The 23,723-nt window shown below is 43.7% G+C and overlaps 2 protein-coding genes across 3 annotated transcripts in view; one reads left to right on the top strand and one right to left on the bottom strand.

Moving 5' to 3' along the window:
• Positions 1–5,716, bottom strand: part of SPPL2B (signal peptide peptidase like 2B) — an 80,785-nt gene extending 75,069 nt beyond the window's left edge. Inside the window, exon 1 of one of the 2 annotated variants that reach the window (XM_040325606.1) lies at positions 5,565–5,716. In XM_040325606.1, coding sequence (XP_040181540.1) covers positions 5,565–5,612 — 48 coding nt within the window. In that variant the 5' untranslated portion in view covers positions 5,613–5,716. The remainder of the gene's footprint in view (positions 1–5,564) is intronic. The other variant, XM_040325595.1, reaches the window with a different exon arrangement.
• Positions 5,717–6,208: 492 nt separating this feature from the next.
• LSM7 (LSM7 homolog, U6 small nuclear RNA and mRNA degradation associated) lies at positions 6,209–21,289 on the top strand. Its single transcript, XM_040325619.1, has 4 exons — positions 6,209–6,408; positions 12,523–12,613; positions 17,818–17,889; positions 20,840–21,289. Exons 1-4 carry the CDS (start codon positions 6,403–6,405, stop codon positions 20,980–20,982), a joined length of 312 nt encoding a protein of 103 aa, XP_040181553.1. The 5' UTR covers positions 6,209–6,402; the 3' UTR covers positions 20,983–21,289.
• Positions 21,290–23,723: the final 2,434 nt, after the last annotated feature.

Below are 23,723 nucleotides of genomic sequence, written 5' to 3'. Positions count from 1 at the left end.
TGTTCAAACCCGGAGCAGCATCAAAGCCGCACTCCTCTAAAATCACATCAAAGTCTCAATGAAAAGTTGCAATGGAAATCGCACAAGTGTGAATGGACTCGAAGAGAATGCATATTCGTGCTGCTGCATTACATATTTGGCCAACATTAACAGCAGGAAGTAAACGAACATGTAAGATCAAAAGTAAATAAGATAATTAAAGTCAAACAAGTTGTGACATGAAGTTGTATGCCAAAGCAAAGAAATAGTTGGAAGACAGCAAGTAAAAAGATGGCCATACACTAGCAGAACATCATTTGAAAAATGTTGTTTTAAGAATATTCGTTCAATTTTCTAACATCATTGGGGGTTTAAACCGCAATTCATTTTCAACTGCAGTGACAAGTAAACTCGAAGGAGCAGGATGGAAAATTTCTCTTGAAAGAAAAAATGTCCAACAATGGTTTTCATTTAGCAAAGTCTATTCTGTGCAAAACAAAATAGATGTTACTAAGTTGCGATCCTGCACTTTCAAACAACAATCCTCAAGTCATCAAATGTACAGAGAAATTTTGAAATATTGTTCATATGAATGTTTGTGCAGAAATCTGCGGGTGTAGGGCCAGTTTGCCATGTTGGCTTCTAAGTTATAATATAATAAGAAGAAAAGAGTAACTTCAAAACAGAGTGGTGCACAGCCATCACTATGAGATATACAAGAAGTGCAAATATGAGGCAGCAAACAAACACATCAATGGAAATACAACAGGGGTTGACAAATTTGCTTGGAATCTAGGAGCCAGCTAAAAAAGTTAGGAGCCAGAAAACGCGCCCGTCCCGACGAGCTTGCGCGCAGAAGCGAACACATACGTGAGCAGCGCCCGCATATGTAAACGGTGTTCAAACCACACATGTGAGGTATCGCCGCGATTGGTAGAGCGAGAGCAATAATTCTAGCCCTAGACTTCCTCTGTAACTCAAAACATGCAACCTGTAAAAAAAATTAAACGTCGCCTATGGAGATTTTAAAGGGTAAAAGTTTGTCGCCATTCCACGAGCGGACGTAATTTTGAAGCGTGACATGTTGGGTATCAATTTACTCAGCGTAACATTATCTTTCATAGTATTAAAAAAAAAATGGGGATAACTTTACTGTTGTCTTATTTTTTAATTAAAAAAAAGTGTAATTTTTTTTCCCAAAAAAGTGCGCTTGTAAGACCGCTGCGCAAATACGGCGTGACAGAAAGTATTGCAACGATCGCCATTTTATTCTCTAGGGTGTTAGGATAAAATATATATATATATAATGTTTGGGGGTTCTAATTAGAGGGAAGAAGATGGCAGTGAAAATAGTGAAAAATTACATTAGAATTGCTGTTTAACTTGTAATGCTTAACTTGTAATACCAACGGCCACCACCAGATGGCGCCAGCTCACAAAAACAAAAAACAATTTTTTGCCCCCCTTCCAAGCCAAGTCGCCAGGACCCTATTTCTAGTCACCATGGCGACCTGGCGCCCGGGATTTGTCGAGCCCTGAAATACAATATACATTTCTTGAGGTATAACTAAAAGAAAAGAAAAGATAAAGTGAAAAAGCTTTAGAACACCAGTCAGGTTGTTATTGCTGTCCAAAAGTCAAAGAAAATCCCACATTTTGGATTATCACTGGAAAATGATGCTGATGACAAAGGGATTTGCTCTCACTTCCCGTTATGGCCAATGGACTGGGAATGAGGAGAAATCTCCCTAATGGGACACGGATGGTATAAAAATATCTAAAATGAAGGTGCAAATCCACCTCTATGCTGCCATGAATGCGCTTATTCTGACTACGGTAGTTCTCTGGTAGTCATAAAATAAATGCATATATAGATATATATCTCATGTTATACTCCCCTGCTCTGTACAGTTGGTTTTGCACAGAGCAGCCTGTTTCCTCATCTTCTCAGGTCTCAAAAAGAGCTGCACAGTGGAGGTAAGTATAACATGTTTGTTATTTAAAAAAAAATAGTGTCCCTTTAAGATAAAAAAACCTTCTGTGTGTAGCAGCCTCCTCAGCACCCCCTAATTACTTACCTTGCCCCCTCCCTTGGACTACAGGAGAGTCAGGACACACTACGTTGCAGATAGAGAAAGGAGCTGTGTGTTAGTGGGCATCCTGACTCTCCTGTGGTCCAAGGGAGGGGGCGAGCACGACTCTCCACACCAGGGAAAAAGCCTTGCATTACTGTGTGGAGTTACAGACAGAAGAACAGGAAGTGAGGATTTCTCAGAAGAAATAAGGACATTTAAAAGCAAAATGGAAGGATGAGGTAAGTGAAGGAAACATACGGGAGATAAATCAGAATGACAACCACTGGAACGGGTTGGTTATGTTAGACTGAGAAACAACCCCTAGTCTATGGGCAGTGTATGATGTCAGTATGCATCAAACACAAGGCCCTTGCATGTTATAGAGTATAACAGATATAACCAGCTCTTTGAGGGCAACCAGAACGCTGATGCAGCCCTTTGATGAAATTGAGTTTGACACCCCTGCCCTAGTTGGACTATTTTGGAAGAAGGGAGTTCCTAATGAAACTTCAGAGGCAGAGCCCCATCATTCGAAAGCCAACCTAGGCAGCAGCCTATGGCCCGGTGGATGTCTAAGGGCCCAACCTTGTGATTTCTGTTAGAAATTAAGGGGCTAGCACAGCAGATTAACCCCTTCCCACCTACCTCAGCATTCCTTTAAATGCTTGGTAATGCCTGGGGGGACATGTCCTTCAATTGTGACCACCCTCACAGTCCCAACGGCTACCAATCTTAAACCCAGACATGCCTTTGTGCTGAGAGCATGCACTTGGAATATAAACATTATCCACCTGTGACACATATGCGAACACACATACTTTTGCTGCTGCACATATGTGTTGGGTGGTTGTAAAGGGGTTAAACCGGAGCTAAACCCTCCTATCCTTTTCAGCCAAGGAAGCTGCCATCTTGGCCTCTGTTTGATTTGCAACTGTCATGGTGCTGCACATGTGATCAGTTATGACACCAGACATTTGATGGTTTGACAGTTATGTTGAAAGCACAAGCAAATGTGACAGTTAATGTAACTGTTTTTTGAAACCGCTAAATTGATGGGTTTAGTTCTGCTTTAGGCTAGGTTCACATTTATGCAGTGTAGGCCACCGCATGTGATTCGGATTAGAATCGCACTGCATTCCTTTCCAAATCACATGGCATTTCAGGGCCAAGCAAGACTTGCCTGATGAAGAAGTCCTGCGTGGCTCCAAAACGTTGCCATTATAACCATGATGTGATCGCTAAATATAGCTTTGGACCTGTTTTGGAGGTCCCCCAGGGTGTTTAGAACCTTTTAAGGGACGCCAGGGAAGGCAGGAAGACGTTAGGGCAGAATGGGACCCTAGGTGGGGGTAAAAGCTTTGGACCTGTTTTGGAGATCCTGGTGTTCTGTTTATGTACTTCTCGCCATTATTGGTGATCCTTCCCACCCCGAGTGGTTGGAACCTTTTTAAAGGGACACCAGGGTAGGCAGGAAGACGTTAGGGCAGAATGGGACCCTAGGTGGGGTAAAAGCTCTTTGGACCTGTTTTGAAGATCCTGGTGACATACTTCTCACTATGATAGGCGATCCTTCCCACCCTGGGTTGGACACTGGGGTAGGCAGGAAGATTTTAGGGCAGAATGTGACCCTAGGTGGGGTAAAGGATTTGGACCTGTTTTGGAGATCCTGGTGACATACTTTTCGCCATTAATGGTGATCCTTCCTGCCACCCCCCTCTGGGTGTTTAGAACCTTTTTAAGGGACGCCAGGGAAGGCAGGAAGACGGTAGGGCAGAATGGGACCCTAGGTGGGGTAAAAGCTTTGGACCTGTTTTGGAGATCCTGGTGTGCCATTGATGTACTTCTCGCTATGATTAGTGATCCTTCCCACCCTGGGTGGTTGGAACCTTTTAAAGAGACACCAGGGTAGGCAGGAAGACGTTGAGGCAGAATGTGACCCTAGGTGGGGTAAAAGATTTGGACCTGTTTTGGAGATCCTGGTGACATACTTCTCGCTATGATTGGTGATCCTTCCCACCCCAGGTGTTTAGAACCTTTTTAAAGGGATGCCTGTGTAGGCAGGAAGACTTTAGGGCAGAACGGGACCCTAGTTGGGGTAAAAGCTTTGGACCGGTTTTGAAGATCCTGGTGTGCCATTGATGTACTTCTTGCCCCCCACTCTGGGTGTTCAGAACCTTTTTATAGGAACGCTGGGGTAGACAGGAAGTAGTTAGGGCAGAATGTGACCCTAGGTGGGGTAAAAGCTTTGGACCTGTTTTGGAGATCCTGGTGTGCCATTGATGTACTTCTCGCTATGATTAGTGATCCTTACCACCCCCCCCACCCTGGGTGGTTGGAACCTTTTAAAGAGACACCAGGGTAGGCAGGAAGACGTTGGGGCAGAACGGGACCCTAGGTGGGGTAAAAGCTTTGGACCGGTTTTGAAGATCCTGGTGTGCCGTTGATGTACTTCTTGCCCCCCACTCTGGGTGTTCAGAACCTTTTTATAGGAACGCTGGGGTAGACAGGAAGTAGTTAGGGCAGAATGTGACCCTAGGTGGGGTAAAAGATTTGGACCTGTTTTGGTGATCCTGGTGACATACTTCTCGCTATGATTGGTGATCCTTCCCACCCCAGGTGAGAACCTTTTTAAAGGGATGCCTGTGTAGGCAGGAAGACGTTGGGGCAGAACGGGACCCTAGGTGGGGTAAAAGCTTTGGACCGGTTTTGAAGATCCTGGTGTGCCGTTGATGTACTTCTTGCCCCCCCACTCTGGGTGTTTAGAACCTTTTTATAGGAACGCTGGGGTAGACAGGAAGTAGTTAGGGCAGAATGTGACCCTAGGTGGGGTAAAAGATTTGGACCTGTTTTGGAGATCCTGGTGACATACTTCTCGCCATGATTGGTGATCCTTCTCACCTCAGGTGTTTAGAACCTGTTTAAAGGGATGCCTGTGTAGGCAGGAAGACTTTAGGGCAGAACGGGACCCTAGGTAGGGTAAAAGCTTTGGATCCGTTTTGGAAATGCTGGTGACATATTTCTCACTTTGAATGTTCTCAGATCCAGCCAGTGACTGCTGCAGCACCCATCTACAGCCAGTTTCAGGAACATGCATGTTGGGGATATTATACTAAGGATTGGCCATCATGTGACGGGGTGTCATGTGATTGGGCGGTTAATGAGGAGCGAGGGCTGTCTTGCGCTCTCAGCACAGAAACATTGGCCCCTCGGTGACGTAAACGTACGGGATATATGGGCATTAAATGCCACCCTTTAGCCCAGGGTTCATGTCTCTCAGATCTCCCTGGTTACCTTAACCAGGAAGCCATCAGGAACAAAGCCTTGCTATATGGAGGGTGGGGGATGAAGTGTGGGTGTGCTGTGTAGCCATGATTATCTGGGTGTCTCCCTCCATCCTAGGAAGGACATCTCCTGGTCATAGGAGATGTCGGCGCTCACATCACCATCAGAGGGAAGACACAAGGGCATCCCTCCCCTCCTTCAGAAAAGTCGGCCTCCTTCTGCACTCACCTTGGACAATGTGGCCGCCCAGGTGAGGAGAAGAACGGGGCTCTTCATTCTGGCTTACTGTCGGTGCCCTCAGACCGGATGAACACATCCAGAACACTACCAGTCAGCTGTTACTCGGTCAGCGCCATGCTCTGCGCATGCGCACTGAAGCATCGCCGGGTTCTTTCCCTGGCTGGGAGTGGAGAGCGGATCATGACGTCATTACAACCATCTTCTAATCTACGGCTTTCTGCAATAATACATACAGTATTACAGGAGGCGCGAGGAGATACCAGCAGAGGGCGCTCTTGTGAATCAACAAGATGCCTTGGGCTCAGCGCGCTATGCTTTTCATTTACATGGGGAACCGCCGAGAGAGCGATAGGAACCATTATTCATTTATGCACGAATAAAATAATACAAAATAAAAGCAAATACTCTGTATAATAAAGTTGGATGAACAGACGTGCACTAGAGCACCGTTGTTTAGTGAGTGTTTTAACACGTGGCCGCCATGTTTGTGAAGCCCAATACCCGTTAGGATCAGGCTTTGGACTTCTCAAAAATGGCTCCTGTACCGCAGACTGAAAAACCGGAAATGTAGGCCAACATTGTCCAGCTTTTGGACGCTACCAAAAAATAGGGAGGCATACATAAGCATTTGTGTTTTATACAGACGTAGACGCGTTGCCAGTTTTGCGGAGGGTTACAGAAACCGTTTTTTAGATTTTTGTCCTGCGGAAAGAGAGTGAAGACGGGGTGAGGAATAACAGTTGTGTGGGAAGTGGAATCGTTTGGTCACCCCCCATGAAAGGGTAAAAGTGGCAGAGCCCTGGTCAGGAGGTAAAGGCGCGGAAAGATGGCGGTAGGTGTTGCTGGGAATGCAATAGCATGTTTATATTTTATATACAATTCCTAGGAATTCTAGTCTGGAAGCATGTTTTGTATTGTAGGATATGGCAGTAGACTGTGGGGTGGTTTCCAGACAGTACCCCTTGGAGCACGTGGAACTTGCTGCTGCTAGTGACATGTGTTTGGGGAGATTAGAGCCGTAGTAATCCACAAGCAACATGTACTAATGTGCAGCTTATCGATGCTTAGATGTTCAGGCTGTATTCGTTTATTTAGGCTTTCTTTTCACCTGGTGATCTGGCCAGTAAGTCTGTCTTTCAAACGAACAAGCTGTTCTGCAGATGTTACAGGGATGAGACAAACCATTGTATACATACGCTCACGTGCTTTGTGTTAAATTGCAGATTTTTAATGCAACGCACTTTTTTTTGCAACATTGTAGTGCGTACAAGGCACAAAAGCCCATCTGAATAGGGGCCACACTGCAAACCTGTGCAATGCAGGATTTTGGAGGTTAAAGGGGTTGTAAAGGTTCGTTTTTTATTTTCCAAATAGGCACCCCCCTCTGAAGTACAAGTACTACTTGGGGCTGTGTTCACACCATTGTGAATTGGATGTGGAGTCTCCACATCCAATTCACAATAGCAGGAGGTTTTGACTTTCTCTCTATAGACCTGGTTCACATATCTCCACAGCGGGTCCGGTGAGTTTTGCACAAAAGCGATGTGCGTCATTTTAGACCGTTTCACGTCCCAATTCAGCCCGAAATTTGGGCTGAAAACGGTGAACTAGGACACACCGAACCCCTGCTGTGAGCTGGATGTGGCGAAGGTGTGAACCCGGTCTGAAGGTTGTTGAAAGCCTGCTAGCAACTTGTTTAAAGTGACAATTGGCACATCTATTAAAGTGGTTGTAAACTCGGTACAGCCGCTTTCACCTACAGGTAAGCCTATATTAAAGCTTACCTGTAGGTGCTGGAAATATCTCCTAAACCTGCACGCTTTAGGAGATATTTACAAGGTCCCCGTACCCCGATGTCTTCGGTGCATGCGCACTTTAGAACGGCCACGATGTGCCCTTTCTAAAGGGGGGGGGAATGCTGTGACTGGCGGCACATGCGTGGGAGTGGCGTCACGCGACTCCGGCTAGTCACAGAGCTGAAGTCTGCGGCCCCGGAAGGAAGAGAAGAATAGATGATTCCTGCACAGGGGACAGCGGTGATATCGCAGGCTTTGGTTTCAGGTAAGTGACACATAATGGGCTACTATGCGATGCATAATAGCTAGGGGTGCAACAGATAAATTCACGGTTCGGATGTTCCTCGGATCAGAGCCACGGATCGGATCACCACCATATATAGTCACCACTGCAATGTCCACATCTTCCCAGTCAGCCCCGCTCTGGGAAGCTCACCTAGGCTGCCTCCAGGTGTACCAAGATGGCAGCAGCTCCGGAGCTAGGCCGAAGCCGCGGCCTTTCCTATGGGCTCAATGCGCGGACGTTGATCCGTTGCACCCCTAATAATAGCCCATTATGCTTTACCTTTGCAGGGAAATGAAGGACGTAAAACCCATCAGGGTTTACTTCCTCTTTAAGATCAGCATTTAACATTATCAAACAGAAGGTGAGGGGTTCTTTACCTCTTTTGCTGCCACCAAGCTTCAGTGCAGCAGCTAGCCTCAGTTGAGTGCAAGGGAGATATCAGAAGTCTAATAGATACCTTATGTCCTATGAAAGAGAACCTGTTCCTATAAATATGTTATCACATAGTGGTATCACTTTTTTTTTTTTTAAGTTGCACTCACACACTCCAACCACCCCCCTACCAAAAAAAATAAAACTGCCCAGGACACTCCTACCTTTCTTGGTAGGATCCAGGTGGACCTTCTGTGCAGTCCGGTCTCCCTTTTGTGGGCAGCAGGTTCTGGAGGACCTTCCTGCTTTCTGGCCAGGTGGTATATGTACCATAGAGTTCACAGGACCCAGCCCACAGCTGGGCCTGGTTCGCTGCCCAAGGGGTGTCGTCGTAGTAGTGGCTTACTTGTTTTCCATTGTGTCTCAAGGTCCTGAAAGTGATATCAGAATTATGAAATCATGTTGGGGGGAACCCCTTACTTCTGGCAAGTCCTGCTGGAAGTTTAAGTGAAGGACACTCAGACATGGGGCAGTATTCCCTAGTGCTTCTGGATTTAGAGTGGTTGTAAACCCTTACATATACCCAATGAACTGATTAGCCTCAGGTGATGCATGAACAAAACCTCCTACATAAGTTGTTTCTGTTTATCTACAGCTGTTCAAAGTGCAGGATTTATACAGCTTGCATAAGCTTTCAGCAGGTGGCAGGGAGACTCTATAGAACTTGTGAGGAGAGTTGATTGGGGGGGAGGGACACACCCCCTCCACACAAGAATAGAGCTGAGGCGGTCACTCACAGGTGGTGAACTGAAGCTCCCCTGTTTTACCTCTTGGTATCATGAAAACTTGTCAGAAGTTGCTGATAACAGAAAAACAGGGCAGCAAAGAGAAATTAAACTTGGTTCTCTGGATTGAGACAAGTACACACTATAGAGGGATATGCATTGTTCATATTTAATTTCAGCGGAACTTCCGCTTTAAGTACCTGTGACCCCCTGACATGCCACATTTGACATGTCATTTTTTTTTTTGGGTGGTGCCGGAAGGAAGTTCACCTCTCCTTCTCCCTGCAATCTTCTGGCACACGTCACCAGTCCCAGAAGATTGTCCAGCCATTCATAACACGCAGTGTGTCCCCAGCTGTAAGGCCACAGTCAGGCTTCCACACTTGCAATGCCGGTGCCGCAGAGAGGAGGGGGATAGAAGCGATACTTCGGGTGACCACATTGCTGGACTGAGGGACAGGTGAGTGTCTGTTTATTAAAAGTCAGTAACTACACTTCTTGTAGCTGCTGACTTTTAAATGGGTGGAACTCTGCTTGAGGCTGGGTTCACACTACTACACTACTTTCATCCTACTTTGCTCTGCTACATTGGTCCTACATGTATCCTACATTGGTCCTACATCCATCCTACTTTCATGAACAGGATACTACTTTGGTCCGACTTCAATGATATTCAATGGGCCTGAAGTAGGATCAATGTAGGACCAAAAGTAGTACAGGGAGCATTTTCAAAGTCGGACCGACTTGTGTAGGACGCTACAAGACGCTCTCATAGGGAAACATTGAACACAGAGCAAAGTAGGATGAAAGTAGTGTAGTAGTGTGAACCCAGCCTTAAGGTGGCGGTAAGCATACCTCTTGTGTGGGCGCATTTGGCAGCAGTTACAGCCTGTGACATGGCAGTCTTTAAATTACTGTGCAAAATTTGCAATGTCTTTGGTCCAGATTGCCTCTGCTACACCAAGAGCTCTATAATAGAGGACCCCAAAGCTGAAGCAGGGCACTGGCTCTTCTGTAGTAAGCTTTCTTCAAAAAAGGGTATTGTGTTGGAGGGGGCTATTCATGGTTGAAGTTGCTCACATTTCATCCTGGCTTTAGTACACCCAATAGGGGCTGTTGACCATGCTAGAACTTAGGAAAGACAATGATGGGAGACCATTATTTATATATATATATATATATAATCAACTGAAGCACAAAGCTCTCTAGCTCATAGAAGAAACATCTTTGGGATTTCTGTTTGGACAAGATTGTGAACCTCCTTAGGGGTTTCTACAGCCTGCTATGCTGCTACAGACATCACCTAAGTTTCCACCCCTAAAGATTGCACATCAGGCTAAAGTAGAAGAGGACCTGGACCGTCTATTAGATCTAATGTAAGTGGCGGTACTGTCATCAAAGGTGTCTGCATCAGGGGACGGGGGAACTGAAGCAAATGATGTCTCTAGATATGTTTCTGGAAACTGACTTCAGCAGCAGATCCCCCTGTGCTGAAGGATGACAGGTCTGTGTCAGGAGCGGACACGGCCCATTCTCCTCTATGGGCAATCAGATGTAAACAAACTATATGTTAATTTACATTCAAGTCCCCACAAAAGATAGTTTGTTTACATCTGATTGCCCATAGAGGAGAATGGGCCATGTCCGCTCCTGACACAGAGCTGTCATCCTTCAGCACAGGGGGATCTGCTGCTGAAGTCAGTTTCCAGAAACATATCTAGAGACATCATTTGCTTCAGTTCCTCCGTCCCCTGATGCAGACACCTCTGATGATTAATTTACATTCAAGTCGTCCCACCCCTCCCCATCCATATATTTTTATCAGATGTTTGTGGATGGCAATGGACATATGTCTGTTTCATAGAGGGCAAATGGAAGGTCAGATCGAGTCTGCCTAAAAAACTGCCTGCGAAAGGGGCCTAAAGTAATTTATTCCATGGAACAGTCTGAAACCAAATCCTGTACAAAGCGGTCTGTATAGGGGATGAATTGGAGGAAAACAAAAAGCACAGAGTGGCTCCGATTCTCGTCTTCTGGGAAACGTGCTCCCAAGGGGGTTAGCTTTGCGGGCGCGCTCCCGTGTGATACAGTGGCGGCCATAGCTGCCAAGTGTATCACTCAGACCCAAGTGATACATAGGATGCATTAAGGTGAAAAAACACAAAGCTCTCCAACCACTTTAAAGAGAAGATTTCTCATAGATGAAGAGACAGCTGGATTCCATATCTTGTGTTCTAAATTGGACACTTCACTAAAAGGTGTGTTTTTATTTTTTATTTTAATTTTTTTATTATTCCTCCTTCCTTTTTACAGCTGTATTAAAGCATTGGCATTGATTCTGATCACAGCAAGCGTTTTAATCAGAATTGTAAATTATCACCATATCTTGGTATTCTCTAACCATGAAGTGTTTCAAAGTAATTGGACTGATGTATAAGTATTCTCAACAACCTATACCCTATTATTAAACGTTGTCTTGTAATAGGAATAAAAGTGACCCACATTTATTTTTTCAAATGGACATTGTAAAAATAAAATATAGCAAGTAAAATAAATAGGAAAAAAACGTCACCTATGGAGATTTGTCCCAAAATAATTGCATTTGTAAGACCGCTGTGCAAATACTTTAACCACATCAGCCTTGGAAAAATTGGCTGCCCAATGACCGGGCCATTTTTTGCAATTTGGCACTGCGTCGCTTTAACTGACAATTGCACGGACGTGCAACTCTGTACCCAAACAAAACTTGCGTCCTTTTTTCACACAAATAGAGCTTTCTTTTGGGTGTATTTGATCATCTCTGCGATTTAATTTTTTTGTGCTATAAACAAAAAGTGACAATTTAGAAAAACATTATTTGAATGTTTGCTATATTAAATATCCCCGCTTTAAAAATAAATAAAAATTTCTTCATTTAATTTAGGCCGATATGTATTCTTCTACATATGTTTGTAATTTTTTATTTTTTTTTGCAATAAGGGTATATTTATTGGTTTGCGCAAAAGTTATAGCGTCTACAAACTATGGGAAAGATTTATGCAATTTTTAGCCGTACTGCAACGTTACGATGGACAGATCGGACACTTTTGACACATTTTTGGGACCATTGACATTTATACAGAAATCGGTGCAATAAATATGCATTGATTACTGTATAAATGTCACTGGCAGGGAAGGGGTTAACACTTTTTGCTATAATAAATAACTCCATTTAAAAAAACAAAAAATTCTCAGTTTAGGCAGTGTATTCTTCTACATATTTTTGGTAATAAAAATCACAATAAGTGTATATTGATTGGTTTGCGGAAAAGTTATAGCGTCTATAAAATAGGGGATAGATTTATAGCATTTTTATTCTAATTTTTTTTTTTGCTAGTAATGGCGGCGATCTGCGTATAACGATGGCAGCTGGTCGGCATTTGGTTAAGATAAATAAACCTTCTGCCATTACAATCACTTTAAGGTGGGGTGGGAAGGAGGAAAATGCACGTCTCTGTACAAGTTGTGAACAAGCACAAATACTCTATGAAAGTCAAACCTACGCATTTTCTTTCCAGCAGTTTTAATGCACGTATGGTGTAAAGTAGGCCTAAGAAAAGATATTGTAGTTTAGAAATATCTGTACTAGAACGTCAGAAAGCTTATGTTTTATAAGTTGAAATACAAAGTTGCCTTCTTTATTTATGTTTTTGATTTATCCTGTCTAGGACAAGGAAAAGAAGAAAAAGGAAAGCATACTTGACCTATCCAAATACATAGACAAGACTATTCGAGTGAAATTTCAGGGTGGCAGAGAAGGTATGTAAGAAGTGTGTACTGTGAGAGAGTTGCATGTATTTACATAGCTCAGGCGTTGGGCTCGCTCTGTCACCAGTGGAAATGAGGCAAAGCACTCTGCTTTTATCGGCTTTTATATATGCATCAAATTTAGGAAGATGGCTTTCTTCTGACAGTCTGCTTGACTGGTTTGTTAGGCAAACCTGATCACAATGTTTACCTGTAATCGCCTGTGCTCTAAAACCCCTTTCACACTGAGGCACGTGTCGGGCGTTCTAGCAAAAGTTGTAATTAAATACCACCAAAAGAAAGCTTTTATCTGTCTTAAAAAAAATTATGCAAATTTCATATGGGTACAGTGTTGCATGACTGCACAATTGTCATTCAAAATACGACCACACTGAAAATTGGTCTGGACAGGAAGGGGATGAAAGGGCCCTGTATTGAAGTGCTTAAAGTGGATGTAAACCCAAAATGTTTTTTTGTTTTTGTTTTGTTTTTTGATGTCACAATGTAGAGAATGAGATTTCCTATCATCTGTGCCCAGTCTTGCCAGACAGAGTTAATCCAGCGCGGAGCAATCCTGTTTTTATTGTTCAGTGAAATAAAACGGACTTCCAGAGAAAAACCAAAGTCCGTTCCGCCCCCATGCTTTGAGTGACAGGTTATTTACATATCTCGTGCACTAGCCTGCAGACATGCACAGTTTCTGTAAACGGTGCACAATTCACATCACCCTCCCCTCTCCTCTCCCTTCTAGCTCTCCTAGAATTTGCTGTCTGTCCTGTGTTTTGATTGAATGTTTTCAAAACATGAGGTGAGACAGTTCAATGTCAAGAGGAAATGCTCCAGTGAACAGCCATCAAAATATACATAGACAAGTTATTAGGGGATATATATATTTAGTCCGAGCTTGAGCGATGTTCTTATTGTTATATTGCAGTGTGTGTGTCTGAGGTCACCTGATCACATATGCAACATTTCTGTATTACCAGGATGTGTTATGTGGGGGAGGGGTGGATTTCTCACTTTTTATACTTACACCCAGTAAGGCTGAATGAACTTGGGGCTGGTTCACATGCTGTGCGAGATCGCAAGTGATTTGCACCGCACTGCTGTTAAGATCACATGCGATGTCTGTGTGATGCGATTTCAGCCATACAAACTGTATGGCTGAAATCGCATCTCATTTGGACCAAACACGCACAGGACCCTTTTTTTGGTCCACACCATAATCGCATAGGTGCTCACACCTATGCGATCCAATTCATGTCCTAACTGTCAGTTCACAGTGCGATATGACACTCCCAAGCAGTGCGCATATGGCGGTGTGTTAACTGCCGTGCGAGTCGGGTGCGATGTGGGAACCAGCAGTGGATTCGCAGGGTTCCCGAATCGCACCAGTGTGAACCAAGCCTTGGTGGGAGCAGTCAGGTGACTGTATGCTTTGAGGCTTGGTTCACACTGGTGCGATTTGGGAACCCTGCGAATCCACTGCGGGTTCCCACATCGCACCCGACTCGCACGGCAGTTCACACTGCAATATGCGAACTGCTGGGGAATGTCATACAATGGTAATGTCACCCCAATTTCATCTCGCATATCGCACTGCGAACTAACAGTTTGGACAAGAATCGGATCGCATATGTGTGAACACCCAATGCGATTCTGGTGCGGACCGAAAAAGGGTCCTGTGCGTGTTTGTTCCGAATGTGATGCGATTTCAGCCATACAGTTTGTATGGCTGAAATCGCATCGCACAGACATCGCATGTGATCTGAACAGCAATGCGGTGTGAATCGCAGGAATGCAGAGTGTACAGTGGTGGGTAGTACATGCAGGATAGTGGACAGTGTCAGATAATTTTTTTATTTTACAATTTAATTTTTTTTTTTCAAAAGTTTTTTTTGGGACCAGTGGATTTTCTTTTTTTTTTTTACAATTAATTATTGTACTATTGATGAGAGGGTGGGGTTTTATTTTTATTTTTTTTTATATTTTTTCAGTGCTTTGGGAAAGGGGGTGGGGTAGTGGTTGGTGTCAGTGGGGTAGTGGTCGGTGTCAGTGGATGATGGCAGTGGTCGGTGTTAGTGGTCTTGGGGCTCTGGACCGTGTCAGTATGGGGGGGACGGTTGTTGTGCCAGTTGTTTTTTTTTTTTTTTTTTTTTTTTTTTTTTTTTACAATTTCATTTTTTTATCTTTATCAGTCCTGTGGGGGGCGTTGGTGACATGTCAGGGGGTCTAAACAGAGACCCCTGTCATCTCCCATTTGAGACAGAGCATGGGACAGAGGACATTCATTCCCCAGTCCTTTTCTCTGCACAGAAGATGAATAAAGGGAAGACAGCGTCTCCCCTCCATTCATAAACTGAGCAGAGTAATACACAGGTTACTCTGCTCAGTTATCCCAGGACGCACATCGATCGGTAACGAACGCTGTGTCCCGTCTAGAAAAAAAAGGAGCTGGTAATTGACATACCAGCTCCTTACTCTGCACAGATCTACCTGCTCGCCCCTGCCCCCCCTCGCAGCCCTCGGGAGAGGAGAGAGAGGGGATGGAAGACCGCAGAGGAGGAGAAAGACACGGGTGGGGGATGTGGACATACAGATCAGGATGGGGGGGGGGGCAGAGGAGGAAGAAGACACAGCGGGCACACACGGAGAGGGACGAGGGGGGGGTGGAGGAGGACACGGTGCTGAAGGAGGACAGTCGGGGATGATCGGTGCGAGGGGGGTCAGCTGTGAACACAGATTTCCACCCCCCCCCCCCCCCCCGCATGGCTTTTCAGGTGAAAGCTGCGGGAGGGAGAGAAGCAGATGATGAAAAGCCATGCAGGGGGGATCGATGCACACAGCTTACCCTCCGTCGCACCGATCATCCCAGACTGTCACTTGAGATGGATGTGTGTACAGAGAAATGACAGGGGGCCGTGAGCGCGCTCTGTTTTTACCATGAATGCGCTTTGTCTCTCTGTGTACGCTCTGGCCAAGGGGAGTGTAGAGGTGGGCAGGGAGTCTGCTGACATCATGACTCCGCCCACCAAGCGCCGATAACAGACCCACTCACTGAATCTGCTGTTTTTGGGGGCTTCTAACTGATAAACGGGACACTTTTTTTTTTTTTTTTTTTTTAATTCAGTTATTTTATTATCGTAGAAAGTACAGTCAACAAACACCACAAATAGCAGTAATACATGTCAAAAATCAGACAGCATAAACATACATGGTCATAAAGTAAAATGAGAGAGAAAAAGCAAGCAGTCCGGCCCTGTACAGCGAGAAGATAAATGAGCAAAGACTCAATGCCTAGGCAATAACAATGTGCACAGCCGTAGGGGCATCCTGACCATTATTCAACAGACCTAGAGCTAACTGCAGCGCATGAAAACCATGCAAACGACAACATTTTACAGTTTTGTAGGTAATTGGGAAGCAAAGCGGCCAAGTAGGCCCAAACATGGGACATATGAAAAAGGAATGTGCAACAAGATATTCTCAGCATCTGACCAATTCGCCCATGTTCAGGCAGGGGTGTAGAGAAGGGAGGAGAGTGGCAGGGGGTAAGGATCGGGAGAAGGGGAGGGGAGGAATAAAGAGAGAGCAAGAACAGAGTGCAGAAGTAGGAAGGTGTGGAAAGTAGGGTAGTACACTCCGACCGGGAAATGGAATACGCCCATCGGATTCAGACGGACTGTGCCATTTCTTGGAGATAGGCGTCTGTGTATATAAAGTGCTGCCAAGGTCTCCAGGTCTCCCGAAAGGTCTCCTCCCTGTTATGCAGGGTAGCAGTGAGATCCTCCATGTCTCTGAGTTCATTAACTTTTGCGAACCATAGGGACCTTGCCGGGGGATTCTCCGATCTCCAACAGAGGGGAATGCATGCCTTGGCAGCATTCAGTAGCTGAATGGTAAGAGAGGCCTTGTATGTCTTGATAGGTCGCTTCGACAGGTGGAGCAAACAGGCCGCCGGGTTCCCCTCCAGTGATACACCAGTCAAATGTTCGATTGTGCGGGCCACCTCAAGCCAAAAAGGGGAAAGCTTGGGACAGGCCAAAAAAACTTGCAGCATTGTCCCCTCCGCAGCACCAGCACAGGTTAGAGACCTGCGGGAAGAAACGAAACGGGACACATTTGACAAGTGAGGATACATGCAGGAGGCATGTATAGCCTTATAGATCAGCACTATGGCAGTAGTTTACAATTGATGAGAGTGGGTTTACATCCACTTTAAATAAATCGCACATGTCTGGTTTTGCCATATGTTTAGGTGCATGGCTTAAAACATGTTAATTCATTGCGTTATCACTGTGCTATAACTCAAAAGCATTACATGAATGGGCCCTTAAGGGTGCACACAGCCAACCTTTCCCACATCAGTCACAGGCAGAATAAAATGGCGGTCGTTGTAATACTTTCTGTCACACCGTATTTGCGCAGCGGTCTTGCAAGCGCCATTTTTTTGGGGGAAAAGTACACTTTTTTTTGATAAAAAAATAAGACAACGGTAAAGTCAGCCCATTTTTTTTTCTTATATTGTAAAAGATAATTTTACGCCGAGTAAATTGATACCCAACATGTCACACTTTAAAATTGGGTCCGCTTGTGGAATGGTTAGAGGAGGTCTAGGGCTAGAATTATTGCTCTCACTCTACCAATCGCGGCGATGCCTCACGTGTGGTTTGAATACCGTTTACATATGCGAGCGCTACTCATGAATGCGTTCGCGCGTGAGCTTGGCGGGACGGGCGCGTTTTCTGGCTCCTAACTTTTTTAGCTGGCTCCTAGATTCCAAGCAAATTTGTCAAACCCTGCTTTAGAGTACTGACCAGTATTACTAATGGATAGTTCCAGGTAAAATGTGTAAGGGTATATACCCTCTGTCAAATATATATTGTTGTCTGTATATCTCTATCGGTGCCTTTAATTCCTGTTGTGTCACTGGGACAGAAAGTGAGAAGAATCTTTTCACTGGTAATACGGACATCGATACAAGTATTTTATATGGGCTGCATAAATTGCTTTCTGACATTTTAATAGGTGTTCAGTAGATACGCTAGGAATAATTTACAGATTTTGACATTCTCAGTAGGCATTCAGTGTGTATTATTATGTGTAGTATTGATTATGTTACATATTAAAGTTGTTGTCTTTGTGATGATTGTGTGCATGTTGCTACTAAATGCCTGTTTGCTGCCAGCATTTTTACTTTTGTTTTCTTTTTCCAGCAAGTGGAGTTCTCAAAGGATTTGATCCTCTATTGAACCTTGTATTGGATGGGACCATAGAGTATATGAGAGGTGAGTGTTAAAGTGATACTAAAAGCCTTTCTTTTTTTTTTGTAAATAACAAACATGTTATACTTGCCTGCTCTGTGCAGTGATTTTGCACAGAGCAGCTTGGATCATCCTCTTCTGGGGTCCCTCCTGCCGGCGCCCCCGGCTACTCCCTCCTGCCGGTTGCCCTCACAGCAAGCAGCTTGCTCTGGGAACACCCAAGCAGGCGCACTCTCGACCCACTGCTCTGTGTGTTCATTCACACACGGAGTCTCGGTTCGGCTCCTCCGTCTCCTGATTGGCTTTCGCTGCTGCCAAAAGCCAATCAGGAGTGAGTGTCCACCGAGAGGCAAGGCTCTCGTGAACAACACTGGATCAAGAGGGGGCTGCTGCACACAAGTTTTTTTTTTTTTTTTTTTTTTTTTTTTTTTTTTTTTTCCGTTTACCTTGGGCCTTTACAACCACTTTAACTTTTGTCTTCTTTGTCACACAATTATATCTGACTGTAGAGGGCTTAAATTCATTTATTTGGGGAACCTACTGCTACATGTTGAGTGACTTGTTTAGGGTTAATGAAAATGGGACAATTCACTCCACAGGATTCTTGGGGCCTTTGAGTCTAGGTTCACACTGTAGCGATGCGGGAACCAGCACAATTCCCGCATCGCATATCTCCCACAGGCAATTCACACTGCCCTCTGCGTGTGTCAATACAATGTTAATGATACCCCCAGTACGGTATACAGATCACAGTGCGAACTGTGGAATAGGATCGCATGGGTGAGAACACCCATGCGATCCGTTTCCAGTGCGGGGGGAAAAAGTCTCTGCACTTTTTTGTGCGAATCCAATGGGGAGTACAGCCTTACATCTGTATGGCTGAACTCGCATTGCACAGACATCGCATGCGATCGGCACCGCAGTGCGGGTGTGAATCACATGCGATGTCTGTTCGCTATAGTGTGAACCCAGGCTGATAGTTGGATCTCCAATTCAGAGTTTTCAGGACCGTCCACTTGTTTGCAGTATGGAGAATGCAGTAGAAGGCATGAAAAGCCAGCGTTCGGCTTCCTAATAGTAAGGGGCAGAGCTCGAATCTGTTAGATGTGGCTGATGGTGTACCTTAGAAATGTAACGAGACAAAGTGATTTAACAACTTAATCCAAAACGGAAACACAAGTGTGTGTTTATTAAACTCTGAGATAGTGATTATCTTGGCTCATCTCCACTGCGCAACAGTTTATTAACCACTTCTTTTTTTTTTTTTTTTTCATTTAGCATTGCGCTACGTTAACTGGTAATTGCATGTCATACAACGCTGGACTCAAACTAAATCTAAATATTTTTCACACAAATATAGCTTACTTTTGGTGGTATTTGATCACCGTTGGGTTTTTTATTTTTCGCAATGTAAATACAAAAAAACGAAAATTTTGTAAACACTAAATTTTTTTTTTTACTTTCTATTATAAAACCCATTCAGAAAAAAAATGGGCAAAATGAATTCTGCTGCATGTCTTTGGTAAAAAAAATATCCCAATACGTGTATATTGGTGTGCATAATGTTTTTTTTTTATTATACTACCAACACTGGTAATAAGCGCCTTATAATGGAACTGCTATAGTGCAACTGATTAACTGCCACTGACATCACCAGTTACACTAATACAGTAATCAGTGATAATATTATACACTGTCACTGTACTAATGGCACTGATTTAGATCATGTGACCATTCTGAAAGCTTCATATCCCATCATGCACTTCATTATTCATCTTGGAGTGTTTCACTTGAATGTGCTGCCCTATGTGTGACATATACCCCAAAGGATCTCCAAATCTTTTTTTATAAAGGAGAGAGTGCCGCGTTTTTTACCACACTTTTTTTTTTTTTGGGTGAATTTTCAGCACATTTGTCACATTGCAAACGTGTGCCTGCCACATACAATTGGGGTGCCACTACCATTTAATGGCAACGCAAGCATGATGCACGTTTACAGTGCATTCAGAAAAAGTCCGGCAAAATCCAAATTTTCTGTGCCTTTTTGCTATGCGTTTGGAAATGCACCGATGTGAATGGAGCCTCATTGTTCTTGTGTAAACACTCCAATTTTACTTTTGAGGCCCCATTCACATCAACACGTGGAAGCACGCGTTTTTTGGCTCGTCTTTATGTAACTCGCGGGACATTTTGTTGCATGCTTTTTGCTGCGTTTGTCACTTGTTTTTTCACGCAGAAAAATGTGTGTTTGATTCTGCATTTGGGGTGCCGTTAACAATTAATGGCACTAAAAAGGGGTTTTAGGTGTGTGTATATAGTGTATGGCCACCTTTTATACAACAGGGGTTGGCAACCTTAAAGATGTGGAGATCTACCTGAACAACATGGGAGAAGCAAAAGCTCACCGGCACAGTGTCGCCCAGTGTCGGCACCTCACACCTGATTTAAACCTCCAATTGCCCTACTATCGTGTCGCAATCCAGTGCATTGCATGGCAATCAGGTGGTGAGGAGGCAACATGTCTCCTCTCCACCTGTGGAACACACTCTGTTTGCTTTTTAGAGTAGCAGCAGTGAATGAGCCCTTAGTTCCATTCGGCAGCGGCACCCTTAGGGCTTGTTCACACATAAAGTTGAGAGGTGTTTAAAACCCTGCAGTTGAGTCGCAGTTTTACTTCCCAAGAAAATATTCTTTCCAACAGATGCATTCTTCTTAAAGACAAGTAGGTTTATATATCAAGATGAATCCAACTCCTCCATCATATTCAGGGAGGAAGAGGAAAACAAGACGTCCACGAAGCATCTCAATGAAATCGGCAAAAAAAAATGAAATAATATTTGCTTTATTATAGTTTAGCACAGTGAGAGGATAAACATTTAGACTTTTGTTTTAATTAAAAAAATAAAATAAAATTGTCAGCATGTGAAAATTTTACTTTAAGTCATTAAAATTATTTACTTTTTATGTATTACAGATCCAGATGATCAGTACAAGCTAACAGAGGACACACGACAACTTGGACTTGTTGTTTGCAGAGGGACATCTGTGGTTCTTATATGCCCACAAGATGGCATGGAGGCTATTCCAAACCCTTTTGTTCAACAGCAAGACGGTTAATGTTTCTACAAAGAAAACACACCCAGATTCTATTGGGATGCAGCATACTTCAAGTTGAAGACTTTTTTTTGTTTTGTTTTTAAGATTATAAAAAAAAAAAATTTTTTTTTTGTGGTGGCAAATATGAGCCATGTACAGCAAGTCAGGACTTTGCTCTGTAAGTTAAATATACTTTTGTTTTAGTCACGCTTTATTTTATAGTGATTCACAATTCTTGTGGTCATGTTGTGTGTGTTTTATTTTGTTCTGTTTCAATCAATTTTTATTAAAACATTTTCCAAGTTACAATAAAACACATTAAAACAAAGCAAGATGGTATTACTGATAAGAGTTAAATTCCTAGAACAGTGATTTTGCTATTTTAAAGCGTATTCGACCAAGAGAGTATTCGACCAAGAGAGTATTCGACCAAGAGAGTATTCGACCAAGAGTATTCGACCAAGAGAGTATTCGAGGCTGTGGCCTATATGGTAAAAAGCCTATAGATGAGTTGGTAGGGTGTACTTTTGTACATAATTGCATACCCAGATACTCGCTCGCCTAAAACACAGCCTTTATCGGTGTGTAGAAGAAAAACAGATTTTACGAAGAAGTGGACAGTAAATATAAAGTGGTAGAGAGAACCCTGGAGTAGGACGGCTCTCCAAACATTAGGTCGGCATTTTTGTGTATGGAAGTGAACGGGAGTTATATAAGGAATTGACAAAAAAAAAAAAACGTTTGAAAATTAGTTATCCATGGTGTCTAGTCTTTCTGGACTCTGTTCAAGGACTCCCCCCAGTATGACTGACTGTGAGAGATATTCAATTTATTGAGTACCAAGCAATTTTTGTTTTTGACCTGTGATATTGTTGATGGATTAGACCACCATGCTCTGGACATTTTTTTTTTTTTTGTAACATAAAAAATTGCAGCGCTTAACACGTAAAAATGAAGTTCAAAAGTGAGCCTTGTGCAAAAAAATTAAGGTAATAAATTCAAGGTGGTCTCCCACCTCCAGTGCTTCAGTCACCCAGTGGGGCCTCCACCAATAACCGAAAGACACACTTGCCAGATATAGTTTTGTCTAAAGGCCTGTACAGACGATTGGATATTCCGACAACAATTGTGTGATGGATGTGTTTTGTCGGCTATTCCGACTGTCTGTACACTCCATCGGACAATTGTTGTCGTAGTTTCCGACAACAAATGTTGGATGGCCATGCTCTAATATATAGGGCTGCAACTAACGATTATTTTCATAATCGATTAGTTGGCCGATTTATTATTTCGATTTATCAGATAATAGCCTTTAAAAAAAAAAAAAAAAAATTATTTTTATTTTTTTGGGGATAATTTGTTGTTGGGGCGATAACAAAACACAAATTGCCGCAAAAAACACATTACATGTTTTTCTGCAGCTTCTCCATTGAAGTATATTGAACCAAAAAAAACAGTAGAGTACAGTTTTGCATTGAAAAGTCCTTGCCCTTTCCAAATACGCAGCAGCTGAAAAAAAATCATGGATGTGAACGTGTCCCATAGGAAAACATGTAAATTAACTGTAGTGTGTTTCTGCAAAAAGCACCAAAAAACAGAGGTGTGAACCCAGGCCTGAGATGTTTAGTAACATAATGGGGTTAAAAATAAGTACAAAAAGAGCAAATAGTCACTACTGTAAGGGGTTCATTTTTTTTACTGTGGGACAGTCAAAGTAATATTTACAGTAGCGATTTGCTTTTTTGTACTATAAAGGGCTAATTTTTGTTTTTTAAACCCCATTATGTTACTGGCCGATTAATCGATTATGAAAATTGTAATCGATTAATTTCATAATCGATTAGTTGTCGATTAATCGATTAGTTGTTTCGGCCCTACTAATATAGTCCGACAACAAATGTGTTCTGTCGGATTATCCAATTTGTGTTTACACAAGTCCGTCAGACTAAAATCCAAAGTACAATCACGCATGCTCTGAACCAATGCTAACCATAAGACAACATTAGCAGAAGTTGCCCAAAGGGTGGCGCTAAAGAGCAGAAAAAAACACGTAATTTCGTGCATATTGGCTGAAAAAGTTCTGCCGTCTGTACGGCAGAACAAGCAAGTTCATGGTCAACGCCCTTTGGACAAAAATCAACGGATTTGTTCAACGGAAATCCGATCATGTGTATGAGGCTTAAAAATCTTGCAGGATCCAAGTCATCAGAGGTATGCAGGGGCGGACTGGGCCGGGATGCAAAGTGGACATTTCCCCCCCAGGCCGTCCCGATTGATATGCAAAAAGGCCGCGGCTCTCGCTGCCGATTATTTTTTATTTATTTTTTTCCTTTTGATGAAGTCGGCCAGATGCTGGGACTTAAACAAATACAGTAGGCAGCAGCCATACAAAAGCCCTGTGATTGGCCGGATAGGGTCATGTGCGGCCGCACGCTGTGGAATTCTGGGACATGTAGTCATGATGTGAGGCTCGCATCATGACTACATGTCCCAGAATTCCACAGCGTACGGCCGCACATGACCCTGTTCGGCCAATCACAGGGCATTTGTGTTGCGAGCGCCCTGCAAATCATCGGCGGAGGCGGAGCTGGTCACGTGTGGATGCGGCCAAGCTCGGCTGGTCGTGACCACTTGCTGGAGTCCCGCCTCTCGGCCTAGGGCGCTTTGTATTTCTAAGGTCTCTGTCTCATCTACCCCCCCCCGTTTAAGCCATTCTCCTCTGTCAACCCACCTCCTCTATGTCAGCCCACCTATCCTCTGTC

This window comes from Rana temporaria, chromosome 1, assembly GCF_905171775.1.
Source record: "Rana temporaria chromosome 1, aRanTem1.1, whole genome shotgun sequence".
Taxonomy (NCBI): Eukaryota; Metazoa; Chordata; class Amphibia; order Anura; family Ranidae; genus Rana; species Rana temporaria.
Note: the sequence above shows the minus strand (reverse complement) of the source record. Positions and strands in the feature narration are given on the sequence as shown.

What these genes read in the sequence shown, in the direction of transcription:
- LSM7 (XM_040325619.1), top strand. An exon ending in ATTTCAGGGTGGCAGAGAAG is followed by an intron (nt 12,614 to 17,817) that starts GTATGTAAGAAG and finishes TTCTTTTTCCAG; the next exon opens with CAAGTGGAGTTCTCAAAGGA. An exon ending in GACCATAGAGTATATGAGAG is followed by an intron (nt 17,890 to 20,839) that starts GTGAGTGTTAAA and finishes TATGTATTACAG; the next exon opens with ATCCAGATGATCAGTACAAG.